Source organism: Anguilla rostrata, chromosome 5 (genome assembly GCF_018555375.3).
Source record: "Anguilla rostrata isolate EN2019 chromosome 5, ASM1855537v3, whole genome shotgun sequence".
In the NCBI taxonomy this organism is placed as follows: domain Eukaryota; kingdom Metazoa; phylum Chordata; class Actinopteri; order Anguilliformes; family Anguillidae; genus Anguilla; species Anguilla rostrata.
Window position 1 is genome coordinate 35,296,800 of NC_057937.1, and position 12,500 is coordinate 35,309,299.

Below are 12,500 nucleotides of genomic sequence, written 5' to 3' on the forward strand. Positions count from 1 at the left end.
GACGATAGCCAGGCCGACTCAGGCGTGACCTGGCCCCGTCTGGGATATAGCCGTTCCTTACCAGTGCCAGAGGTCCCCGTCCATAATGCCTGAAACCTCAGACTTCGCCATGGCAAGGCCTACAGCTCAGCCTGTTCTAGCTGACCAACCGGATACAGTCACATACACCAGATGTTAATACCGTCACATAGCTGCAACGTAACCAGACCTTCAGCTAGCCAGCACATACTGCCTGCTACAGATGTTAGAACTCTGCCTGTAGCTAGTGCTTAATATGCTGTAAATGCCCTCAAATATGGAAAGATGTTGTAAATTGTAAACCGCACAAAAGATTTCAGTTATTAAAGAAAACCCTGCCTTTAATAGCGATTTTGACCTATGGAAGTCGGCAGTATTTTAGACTCGCGATGCACTGTGGGTAGATGATGTAATAGAGGTTGCAATGGAGGTTAACTCAGTTGTATTGTTTGGCAGCTGTGGTTATTAACAGTATAACAATATTATTAATAGTGCATAATATGATACATGGGACATCTGTGAGTATGATGGATTCAGTAAACATTTTAGTGCATCAGCACATATTATCATTTGGGATTATGCATTTAAAGGAGGTTTTATCACCGGTTTAAGACCATGACGTGGATCGATAATAACGTTACGCCAATTAAATTAATGGGGACGATGACACTTTTCAGTTACACCAAAAATTATAGTTTGATCGATATGGGCGAGTGACTTTAAACGGCTGCTGCTAGAAAGTGGAGCTCTGTACAACGGATAACTTTTCCGTCTCTGTTGGCATAGGAGAGCAGTTGCCGCACAGACGCCATGTCTTATGCCCTACTCTCGTCTCCTCTGATCTTCATCGTTTAGATTAATTTTATTATTTGAGAGGGCTTGTCCTAGGTGCTTTCCTCCTGAGCAATGTCCCGCTCAGCTCAAATCGAAAAGGGTGAACAGAAGACATTTTCAATGCCGCTCAATGGACAAGAGCAATGGACCAAGACCCATGCAACAATTTGACGCCGTTACCCATTGGTGCATGGCGAAGTTAATAACAATGGCGACATACGTGTTGAAGGATTAAAATTTTTTTTTAAATAACTAAAATATTTAATGTGGTTTTCATAACATATTTATTAAATTGAAGGCATTTACACCATAGTAAGGCTGACAAGTCTTCACAGGTGGGGTCCCCTTTAACTAGGACAAACCGTAGTCATGACTACATAACATAACCACAGCAACTGACTTTAACCAGACGGTTTGAAGCTTCAGCCTGCTGTGGGACAGGAAAGCTTTGGCTGTGAGTTAAGAAGGCTCTCGCTGTGGGCAGGCTGTGAGATCGGCAGACATGGTTTCCCTCTGTGTCTGTGCGCTGATGTGCTACCCGGAGGGACTCACCATCGAGTGCTCCCCGCCCAGTCTGTCCTCGTCTTCTCCTCCCATGGGGGCACCTCGGAAGGTGCGGGCCACCACCACACACAACACAACTCCCCTCTGTCTTCCCCACCTTGCTGACGGTGCTCTGCGGAAAAGGTGCAGCCACACAAGCACAGCACAACCACACAATGCCGACACACGCACATTAACGATCTGTCAGGCCACACACGCAGCACAAAGCAGCCACAACAACAGACTGAGAGAGATGCAGACACACTAACAGATACAGACAGTAACAGACTCACGAAGATACAGACACAGTAACAGATTCACAGAAAAACAGACACAATAACAGACTCACAGAGGTGTAGACAAAGTAACAGACTCACAGACATACAGGCACAGTAACAGACTCACAGAGCTACAGGCACAGTTACAGACGTGCCTGCAGTTGTTTAGTTTTGCCCCCTACTTTTAAGTTGTAGTTTTCCTTGTGGCAAAAAGTAGGGCAGTGGGCTGAGAAAATGGCTGTATTTCTGGAATATTCTATGGGTCCCTTAAAATAAAACAAATAACTAAAAATCATAATCATCATAATCAGCCTCAGGATTCTGACCTGATTGGGGCTTCTTTTTAAGTGAAAGTATATGACCAGAGCAAAAAATAAATCCTCAAACACTGTTTCAGTCTCCTCTGCCCCCATAGCCCCTCCCCCAAGCTGTCTCTATAGGGAGAGGTTTGGAAACTACCAAAAATAAGGCTTGGTTTCTCTCTGAATTCACATGAACAGAAATGTGGGTTATATTTTACTGAATATTTTATGAGAACCTGCTGTTTATAACAAAAAAAATGCGGAACAGGGACCGAAATCTGGAAGAAACCGAACTTATCTTTAAACTCGTAACTAATAACTGACAAAATGATTGTATTTTGTAATGACAGCACTCAATAGTTCAAATTATCACTGATGATTTCCTTAAGATGCTGTTTACTTCTTTCAGTCATTGTGTTCGTGTTACCTTGTTTTGACACGTTTTTAAAACTGATGTGAGTTGCATTAAATTTATTGCATTAAATATATGAGATCAATTTTTTTTTACTTTAAACCATTATCGATAACTAAAATGATTTAATGCAAAGTGCAGGTTATGTGATTGGTTATGCTTGGCTTTGACTGGGTGAAATGGGATTTGCCCATTAAGTAAGGAGGCAGCATTGTCAGCTTGTTTAATAATGGATAGTGTTCATACTCAGCTTTTATTAAAGATTGTTTTTGACCTTGCGCACTACTTCGGCTGCTCTGGGTCTTTCGACCTCCGCCCCTAACACAACTCGCTCTTCTCCCAGAAGATACAGCACTCACGCAGGACCCTGCACTTAACACAAGATAAGCAGATAGAACTTATTCTGTTCACACAAGGCAAGCTAATCACAGAAGATCCTACTCACGCAAGACATTCTGCTCAAACAGGATATACTGTATCATAGAATGTCTGTTCACACAGGACTTGACACTCAGACTAGACATGTCATGCCCCGTAAACAAGAGATGATATATGACCCTTACCCTTGATCCAATGGTCGTACAGCATTTTGATGGTGTGTGTGTGTGTGTATGTGCGTGTGTGTGTGTGTATGTTTGTGTATGTGTGTGTGTGTATGTGTGTGTGTGTGTGTGAGGTGTATGGAGCCGCCATCCAGTTCTATGAGCCCCACCCCCAGGAGCATCTCACGGAGAAACAGCGCCTCCTCCTGGGCCTGGTCGACGGGGAGCGCGGAACCGGCGGCCCCAGAACCGTCCACGCCCTCAAGTGCATCTGCCTCCTCTCTCACTGGCCGTTCTTCGACGCCTTCCGGAAGTTTCTCACCTTCCTCTACCGATACTCCATCTCCGGCCCCCACGCGCTGCCCATCGAAAAGTGAGTGCCCTGCCGGGCGTCAATTGCAGGCCCAGACGTTTCTGAGGTCTGACATAGGCTGCAGAACCTATAGAATAGAATGGAAAACTTTATTGTCCATTAAATATAAAATAAAATGGAAATGTTCCTTCAGCTCATTGCAAGTGACACAGACAAAGGTATACACGGATGAAAAAACATAACCGCAAACATTGGACAACCGTAAGGTCACTATAATGTCCTTCAAGTGACAACACCGTAAGTCCTTCAAATAACATCTCAGTGGTTACTGTTAGCTACATCCACATGCCCAAGTCTCTGGTTGGTCCATTATTGAGGATAGTGATTGCAGAGGGGACAAATGATTTTCTGTAGACGTTTTTCCTTGCCCTCGGGACCCTTAGTCTCCTACCAGAGGGTAGTTTTTGGAATGACGAGTGAAGTAGATGGGAGCAGTCACCCACGGGCTTTCCTTTTCATGGCAAGACCATATAGGTGTTGTAGTGGTGCTTGCTTAATGGCAGTTATTTTACTGGCTTGGTTTATTATTTGTGCTAGTTAAACGGGGCCTGTGTTCTTCTCTGCAGGCACGTGACCCACTTCATGCACAGGGTGCCCTTCCCCTCCTCCCAGAGGCCTCGCATCCTGGTGCAGGTGAGCCGTTGCGCAGTTAAAACAATTACATTTTCCTGTTCTTTGCCTTTGCAATAGAAAAAGGCATTCTTTAGTGTTGTCATTTGATGTTTATTTTGAAGAAGGCCTCGCTTTAGGCACCGGAGTTGTTTTAAAAGTTCCGTTTTAGCATCGAGATAAGCAAAATCTAAATGATACCCATCCCTAGACCCCTCTCCCAAGTTCCTTACCTTTTCGACCTCCACGGCCTTGTCTTTCAGACCCCGCCCCCACCTTCATCCTTTTCCTTACCTTTAGGAGTTTCTCCACTTGTTTCAGACCAGCCCAGACCTTTCACCTTTCTCTCTCCGTCAGTGCTTCCTCCGCCTGTTACAGAACCTGCCCAGTGTTGTACACAGCTCTCCTTGCTCCGTCCTGCCTCTCTCTCTCTTCCTCCCACCCCTGCTTTTCCAGAACCATCGCTCCACTCTCCCGTCTCTTCCTCTCCCTCTGCTACCTCTCCCTCTTCTCTCCTTCTTCCATCCCTTTCCCCATCCAGACCGATCTCCCAGTCGATTCTTCCCCTGCCCTCGGGCTCAGTCCTTCTCACTCCCTCTGCTCACCTACTCCTCTGTATCTCTTTGATAGCCTTCTTACCCTCATCCCCTCTCTCTCTCTCTCTCTCTCTGGTTCTCCCAGCTTTCTCCACATGACAGCCTGATGCTGTGCCAGCCGGTGTCCTCTCCCCTGCCCCTCAGGTAGGTCGCGCACCGTGCACTGGGGTGAATGCGCATGCAATTCCACATCAACACAAATCAGATCCACAGCACAGTCACAGGGAAATATTTGCTTTATAACTATAACATGAAGGAATGAATCTCTGTTTAGGATATTGTGAGCATTACAAATCCATAGGAGATGTTGGGGTTTGAGAACACGCGTGAGTCTGCAATTGGGAATAAGTGGTGTATAAGTAACCCGGAGTTCTGTGCTTTGTGTGTGTTTGTGTGCGTGCCTGTTTGTTTGTGCGTGTGCCTGTGTGTTTGTGCGTGTACCTGTGTGTTTGTGCGTGTGCCTGCGTGTGCCTGTGTGTTTGTGCGTGTGCCTTTGTGTTTGTGCGTGTGCCTGTGTGCTTTGCGTGTGCCTGTGTGTTTGTGTGTGTGCCTGCTTGTTTGTGCGTGTGCCTGTGTGCTATGCGTGTGCCGTGTGTGTTTGTGCGTGTGCCTGCTTGTTTGTGCGCGTGCCTGTGTGCTTTGCGTGTGCCTGTGTGTTTGTGCGTGTGCCTGCTTGTTTGTGCGCGTGCCTGTGTGCTTTGCGTGTGCCTGTGTGTTTGTGCGTGTGCCTGCTTGTTTGTGCGCGTGCCTGTGTGCTTTGCGTGTGCCTGTGTGTTTGTGTGTGTGCCTGCTTGTTTGTGCGTGTGCCTGCGTGTGCCTGCTTGTTTGTGCGCGTGCCTGTGTGCTTTGCGTGTGCCTGTGTGTTTGTGTGTGTGCCTGCTTGTTTGTGCGTGTGCCTGTGTGTACGTGCGTCAGCGGCGGGCGGTTCTCCGCTCTCCTGCAGAACCTGGGCCCGGAGAACGCCGTCACGCTGCTGGTGTTCGCCGTCACCGAGCACAAGATCCTGGTGCACTCGCTGCGCCCGGCCGCCCTGACCAGCGTCACTGAGGCCCTGGTGTCGGTGAGCTCACCCCCACACCCCCCCGCCCCCCCGCCGCGGCTCCAGGCTAAGCTTTACCGCTCTGGAGAAAGTCCGTTGACTGGCCAGCAATCAGACGCTCCCGCAGGAACGATGTCACACGCTGATGTAATATTCGGAGCACGTACTGCTGGGAACTGCAGTTTTTTGAGGCCTACTGGATAGTCTCGGGACTGGAGAAAGTGTAGTCTGTACTTTGAAATGATTAAGTGGATGCATTCTCTAAATTGACAAGGCGAGCAAGAATTCCACTGCATGAGATGGTTGTAGGAAAACCTTTGGGTTCAGATAAATGAGAGTTGCTATCCACGAATAATAAATGAATTACTGTTGAATAAATTACTCTTACATGCCCCTCATGGATCATACCCTTGATGTGAATGCATATTTTTAGACAAGGTACCATGGAATGAGGCGTCACTGGACATAACTTCATGATACTGTATCTCTTCAGAGACATGTGTTCTTCCGTTTTAATTTAATTGTCAACCAATGAAATCAACCAATGAATTAATCTCCATGTGACATTTGGTTGCTGTGTAAAATAAATGTTTTAATAAATCAAGTTTGGTAAAATGCTGCTCAAAAAATTACATTTATCTATGTTAAGGATAAAAAATTCTAATTTAGTTATTTATTTCTCTTAGGAGGGATTTCTCTATGAAATTAGTATTGATTTCTCTGTGACATTATGAGGGATTTCTCTGTGAGATTAGTATTGATTCCTCTGTGACATTAGTAATTGATTTCTCTGTGAGATTAGGAGGGATTTCTCTGTGAGAGTAGGAGGGATTTCTCTGTGAAAGTAGTACTGATTTCTCTGTGAAATATGGGAGTCATATTCTTTTCCTGCCTTCCAGATGATCTTCCCTTTCCACTGGCAGTGCCCCTACATCCCGCTGTGCCCGTTGGCACTCGCAGACGTGCTCAGTGCCCCCTGTCCGTTCATTGTGGGCGTTGACTCCCGCTACTTTGACCTCTACGACCCCCCGCCGGACGTTAGCTGTGTGGACCTGGACACGAACACCATCTCCCAGTGAGTGGTGTCCGTGACCTCCGTTGAGTTTCATTCCAGTGGAGCTGTTCCCTCATGTCTTCCCCAACTGCCACCCGCCACTCACCAACCGCTGCCCCCGCTCCCCCACTCCCATGCTCCCAATCTCACCTTTTAGGCTCCGCCCCTTCATATTTCATGTGCTGTGTCTCCATCAGATCCCCTTTTGTTAACTTTCAGACCCCACTAGGTTAGCTACTTACCCCAGTAAGTAGCTAACATTACATTCGCTCTGTCGATTCAGTGACAGCATGTACCGTTAGCAAGCTAGCTCACGTTAAACTTGAATAATTTCTCCAAAAGCGATACGATATAAATTATGAATATAAAGTATAATTTAAACAATTAAAACAGTAAAATAGTTCAATTTCTTTGCCTTGGCAAAAAAATATGTTTTAATGTCATTGTTTGATCTTTATTGTATAGAAGGTATCACTTCAGACACCCATTAGGAACCAGTATTGTTTTAAAAGTACTGTTTTAGCATTTGGATCAGCAAAATCTAAATGATACCCATTCCTAGACCCCTCCCCCACCTGTGAGCCCAAGTTCCTGACCTTTTAGACCTCCACGGCCTTGTCTTTCTGACCCCGCCCCCACCTGTCAATCCTTTCTCTCTGCCATTAGGGTGTTTTCCGTCTTGTTCGGTACAGGCCCGGCAGATGTTTTTTTCCCACACAGTGTTTGTGTGTGTTAGCTCTAACCAGTGACCTTGAATCAGTCCTTCCTGATGGCTATAGGCTTAGGATTAAATCGAGCGAGCTGAACTCGGATCAGTTGTTTTGGGCAGTGGCCTCCCGCTGTTGTCCTCAACCCTGTGCCGTTTGTTCCCAGCAATGAAGATAAGAAGGCCCTGACCTGGAGGATCCTGCCGAAGAAGGCCTGCAAAACCCTGATGGGCGTCCTGAGCGACCTCCACCAGCAGCTCACCGACGGTTGGTGTCTGAGAGGTTTCCTCAAACATGAGAACGAATGAAGGTTCGATGTCCAGAACAGGTCATCCAGCCCGTCGAGGCTCAAAATTTTACATTACATTGCATTACATTTATTGAGCAGACGCTTTTATCCAAAGCGACGTACAAACGTGCATTTCGAGGTCATTGGAACAACTATGACACACAGGTTCAGTAAGGTACAGTACTCATTTTGTACAATTATTCATAGCCAAGAACACAGTCCAGTTCACACGGTGAGCATTATTCTGACCTAACCTATGCTAAGTCAAACTGGGGGACAGTACAAGCTACAACATTAGGACGATAATATAAAGTACATTAAGTGTTTTTTTTTTACCTACAGTGTAGAAGTTTTTGTTGTGTTGTCAGGTCTTAGATACCCCAAGGTTCTCTACTTTCACTGCATGTCCAGGCAGACATTTCTGTGATGACGGCTCTCTTTGTGAAAAAGCCGCACTTCCTGGTGTCATCGCGAAGTTTAAAATAGAAATAGAAAATCGCTTTAGTCTCCTGTAATGACATGCCTCCCGCTTTCTAGCCTGCAATTTCTGCGGGGTTTTAAAATAAAAACGCGCGGCCCGGTTTCGTCGTGGCGATGTGACGTCCTCTGAAAATCCGGTCTCGCTCGCAGAGCATAAGGGTGTCTCTCTCTCTGATTTTTTGGGGCGCGCCCGTGTTTTTCCCGCCGCGCAGGCCAGCAGAGGCCCCGGGAGGACGGCCTGCTGGAGCCGTCGCTGAGCGAGCAGGACTTCGGCGGGAAGAGCCTGCAGACGCTGGAGCTGGAGATCCAGGAGGCCTTCCTGCGCTTCATGGCCGCCGTGCTGAGGGGCTACCGCTCCTTCCTGCGGCCCATCACCCAGGCGCCCTCCGAGAAGGCCACCGACGCCAGCTCCCTGTTCGACCTGCAAGGTGCGAGCCTGCCCGCCGCCTTTTGGCGATTTGGAGAGGGGGTGGGCGAGAAAAGTGGGACAGCAGGTTGGGCTGGAGAGCTTTCGAGCCAGATCAGAGCTGAAGGGGTTTATGGCAGGCCCCGGGAAGGGGGGAGGCCCGGGTTTTGGGATTTTTCCTGGTTGTAGACATCAAATTTTGCATGGGACATGAGCGAAAATGTGTGGGGCAGCGGTGTAGTATAATGGGTAAGGAGCTGGTCTTGCAACCTAAAGGTGACAGGTTCAATTCTCAAGTGGGACACTGCTGTTGTGCCCTTGAGCAAGGTACTTAACCTGCATTGCTTCAGTATATATCCAGCTGTATAAATGGATGCAATGTAAATGCTATGTAAAAAGTTGTGTAAGTCGCTCTGGATAAGATGCCTGTAATGTAATGTAATATAATGTAATGTAAAAATGCATTGGAGGGATGCAGTAGTCACAGAGGGTGCCGATAACCAGGGTTCCTTGGGTTGACGCTGCCGCTTCCTCTCGACTACGTGGCAGGCGCTCACAAGCCAACAACTCCCTTCATCAGCGAGAGACGCGCCTCTCCTCCGGCCAGGAGAACAAGGAGTGAAAACGGTTCTAGAAAAACAAGGGCTGATAACGCTGCTTTATCCCAGTGCCAGGGAAATGAGGAGAGTTAACGGTAATAAAATGCAGAGTTAATGGATATCGCGCAGAACATTGTGTGATAATGATGAATAATGCATTCTCCCCATGTCCGGCTCTCTTGCCCGTGAACAGCTGTGTTTGAATCCCACCAGATGGCCGTTTTTTAATACAGGAGCTTTTTTTTCATGAAATGTTCCTGATTTCTTTTGGAAAGTAAATATGATTAGGAGAGACATAACCGGGGTGGGGGGGGCGTGGGACCGGTTAGCGCTCCAGAGAGCCGGTCTGGCTATGTGGATCGCTGCTCCGAAAATCGATGTGACATCTTAAAGCGTTGTGGTGATGTCATCCTAGCCCTTCAAGAAATAATGCAGCAGTAATGATCACACAGCAGTTACACAGCTGTGGAATTGTGAGAGAATGGCAGATGTAGGTCAGTTGTATGTGTGTGTGTGTCTGTACGTGTGTGTGTGTGTGTGTGTGCGTGCCTGCTTGCATGTGTATGTGCGTGTGTGTACGTGCTGCTGTGTGTGTGCTGTGTATGTGCGTGTGTATGCGTGTGTGTGCGTGTTGTGCGTGCGTGCGTGCTGTATGTGTGTGTGTGTGATGGTGTGCATGCGTGCGTGCATGTGTTGTTGTGTGTGTGTGTGATGCGTGCGTGCATGTGTGTGTGCATGTGTGTGTGCATGCGTGCTGTGTATGTGTGCGTGGTGCATGTGTGCTGTGGTGGTGCAGGCATGTGCATGTGTGTGTGTGTGTGTGTGTGTGTGTGTGCATGTGTGCATGCGTGTGTGTGCGTGTGCGTGCATGCATGTGTGTGTGTGCGTGCGTGCGAGTGTGTAGTGATTGTAGATTAATATAAAGCAATTAGAGGGATCTGAGCCCTGTTGAGCAGCCGGTTGGGGTGCCGGATTCTGCGTTTACCGTAAATACGCTTTCCTCCCGCTCGCGTCGGAACGCAGATGTTGACTTTTTCCGCTCCGTCTGACGGAGTGTTTTGCCATAAACAGTCCGCTCGCCGACTCTGGGATCTGACCAAATCCGTGCACACGAGCCCTGCTGTGCGCTCCAGCCCCACAACTGATCCGGGGTCAGCTTTTCTCAGTCCGGTGTCAGTACGGTACGGATTTACGGCGTTCGGGGAGGGCTGCTGGCTACGCCGGTACGCGAGGACGACTGACTCACCGTTTTCTCTGCGCAAACATTTGCACTGCACTTTACGCATCTGGCTGCGGGCCTCTTCTAGGGCAGCAGCTCCCAAAGCTCAAATTGTCACAGGAAAAAAAACGTTAACTCGCATTATCTGTGTGTACAGCTGGGTATTTACTGAAGCCACTCACGCGGCCATTAGAGCACCTTGCCGAAGGGTTCGGCAGCCCGGCGGGGGAATCGCACCTGCCCTGGCTTCAGCGCTAATGTTTTAAACGCTGAGCTGCACTCCCGACCTCTAAGCTAATATTAGCCCAGAGCGATACAATGAGGGCCAAGTCTCTTTCTCGATCTCCAGATACCTCTTCTCTTGAAACTCCTCAGCTAGGCAGATTGTATCCATATCTATGGCAGTTAAATGTGGTCTGATATATGTGGGAGGTGTATTAGCATTCCTGAGGAAGACGTGCGTCCTTCCTCAGTCAGTCTCCTTATGCCGTTTTGCACGCCTGTCGGATCTGAACAGGGTTTCTGCGGAGCCGGGACCGTTCGCAGCAGAAGTTCTACTCCCTCGTGACCAAGACCCAGATGTTCATCCGCTTCATCGAGGAGTGCTCCTTCGTCAGCGACAAGGACGCCAGCCTGGCCTTCTTCGACGACTGCGTGGAGAAGGTAAGCCTGGTGGGGTGGGGCCTGCATGCAAATGCCTTCAGCCTTACAGCCCCTCTCCCCCCCCCCCCGCCACCCCCCACCAGCCAATCACATCTCTCTGTGGGGCTGGTCCAGAGCCAGTGGTTTGGTACCGTTTCCTCCTGAGGGGATTTTAGGGTGGAAGGAAGTGTTTGATAAAGAATGCCGTGAGCTTGCATACACGCCAACCATAACAAAAGTGAGGAAGAGCGTGCTGGCGCTGCTGTATCTGGTTTTCTCCTTTTGAGCCTTTAAATATATTAGCCTTTTATTGTCTCCTCTGTGGCGCGACCTCTGCCTCCTGCTTGGTCTCTGTTCTGCTGTCCTGTCTCATCTGTTTCTCTAATCAGGTGTGCTTCTGTCTCGCTCTTTTCCCTCCCTCCCTCCCTCTCTCTCTCTCTCTCTCTCTCTCTCTCTGTCTCTATTGCTCTCAATCTGGCTTCCCTCATGGGAAGCTGTTTGGCACTGAGAGCGGTGCGGACAAAGGAGGAAAGGTAAGTCGGTTAATGCAGGGCGGGGTTTGGGGGGCGGGGGGGGTGTTTGTGTGGGTGTGCAGGTGGGCGAGCCACGTCTCCCGGGTCACTGGGGACAATTACACCACCGAGCAGCTGGCGGAACGCCCGTGCTCTCCGTGCAACCTTTTCGCTCAGAACTCTCTAGAATGCTGCACTCTGCCCTTCACCCCCACAGTGACCCCACAGATTTTCTAAACGACGGTCTCCAGCGACAGTCCTTCGAGAGCCGCGGGGTCCTTGTTTTCATTTTAAAATCTGAAACCGGTTCAGACCCAAGAAACCAGGTGTGGCGAGTTAACTGCACGATCGACTGCTTTAATTAACTCAATGTTACGTAACGAAAAACCAGCAAACCCTGCATCTCCCAGTGTTGAACCACTGATTGCCAGCTTCATATTCTTAGAGACCATGCAAAGCCAAAATAATTTGGGATGGTTATATTCTAAATAAAGAACCAAATAAAATACATTCTACAGTACGTTGTTAAGCACTTATCAGCACTTATTCTGTTCAGATTTTGAATCGAGGGTTTTCCGTTGGTCATTGAAGACCGTGTTGATAATGTCATCGGCAATTTGATTTACATAAAATGTTTTCTTCACCATCAACTATTAAAATGGTGGAAAAGCGGCTCATCTACAAATATGTTAATGAGCATGCTTGTCACTTTACCAGTACTGACTGTACCATAGAGGCTATACTGGCATCATAGCTTGTTATATAAGCAGCTGCTTGGGCATATTCAAATTTAAGAATAATGTAAAAGTAAAATATTGCCTAGCGGTTCAGGGAAGAACACATCATTGCTCAAACTAACTAGCTAAGGTTGCTGGCGGATGCTGTGCTATGTAAATACAGGGTGAACAGTGGAATATTCTCACCAAGGTTTCCAAAGTGTTCACTTGTGTGACTTTGTTATCGGGTGAAGTTAAATGAGCAATCTAGCAAGTTATTAATCTTGCAAAATTTGTCATTTTACGTTCAAAGTTCTTTTTCTAAGAGTT

At 47.9% G+C, this 12,500-nt stretch overlaps 1 protein-coding gene across 1 annotated transcript in view; it reads left to right on the forward strand.

Annotated features, from left to right (window-relative positions):
• Positions 1-12,500, forward strand: part of LOC135256147 (C-myc promoter-binding protein-like) — an 80,210-nt gene that overhangs the window by 36,713 nt on the left and 30,997 nt on the right. The window contains exons 6-15 of the mRNA XM_064337991.1: positions 1,337-1,465; positions 2,962-3,302; positions 3,869-3,935; positions 4,593-4,651; positions 5,423-5,567; positions 6,446-6,621; positions 7,474-7,574; positions 8,289-8,504; positions 10,818-10,963; positions 11,437-11,475. Coding sequence (XP_064194061.1) covers positions 1,337-1,465; positions 2,962-3,302; positions 3,869-3,935; positions 4,593-4,651; positions 5,423-5,567; positions 6,446-6,621; positions 7,474-7,574; positions 8,289-8,504; positions 10,818-10,963; positions 11,437-11,475 — 1,419 coding nt within the window. The remainder of the gene's footprint in view (positions 1-1,336; positions 1,466-2,961; positions 3,303-3,868; positions 3,936-4,592; positions 4,652-5,422; positions 5,568-6,445; positions 6,622-7,473; positions 7,575-8,288; positions 8,505-10,817; positions 10,964-11,436; positions 11,476-12,500) is intronic.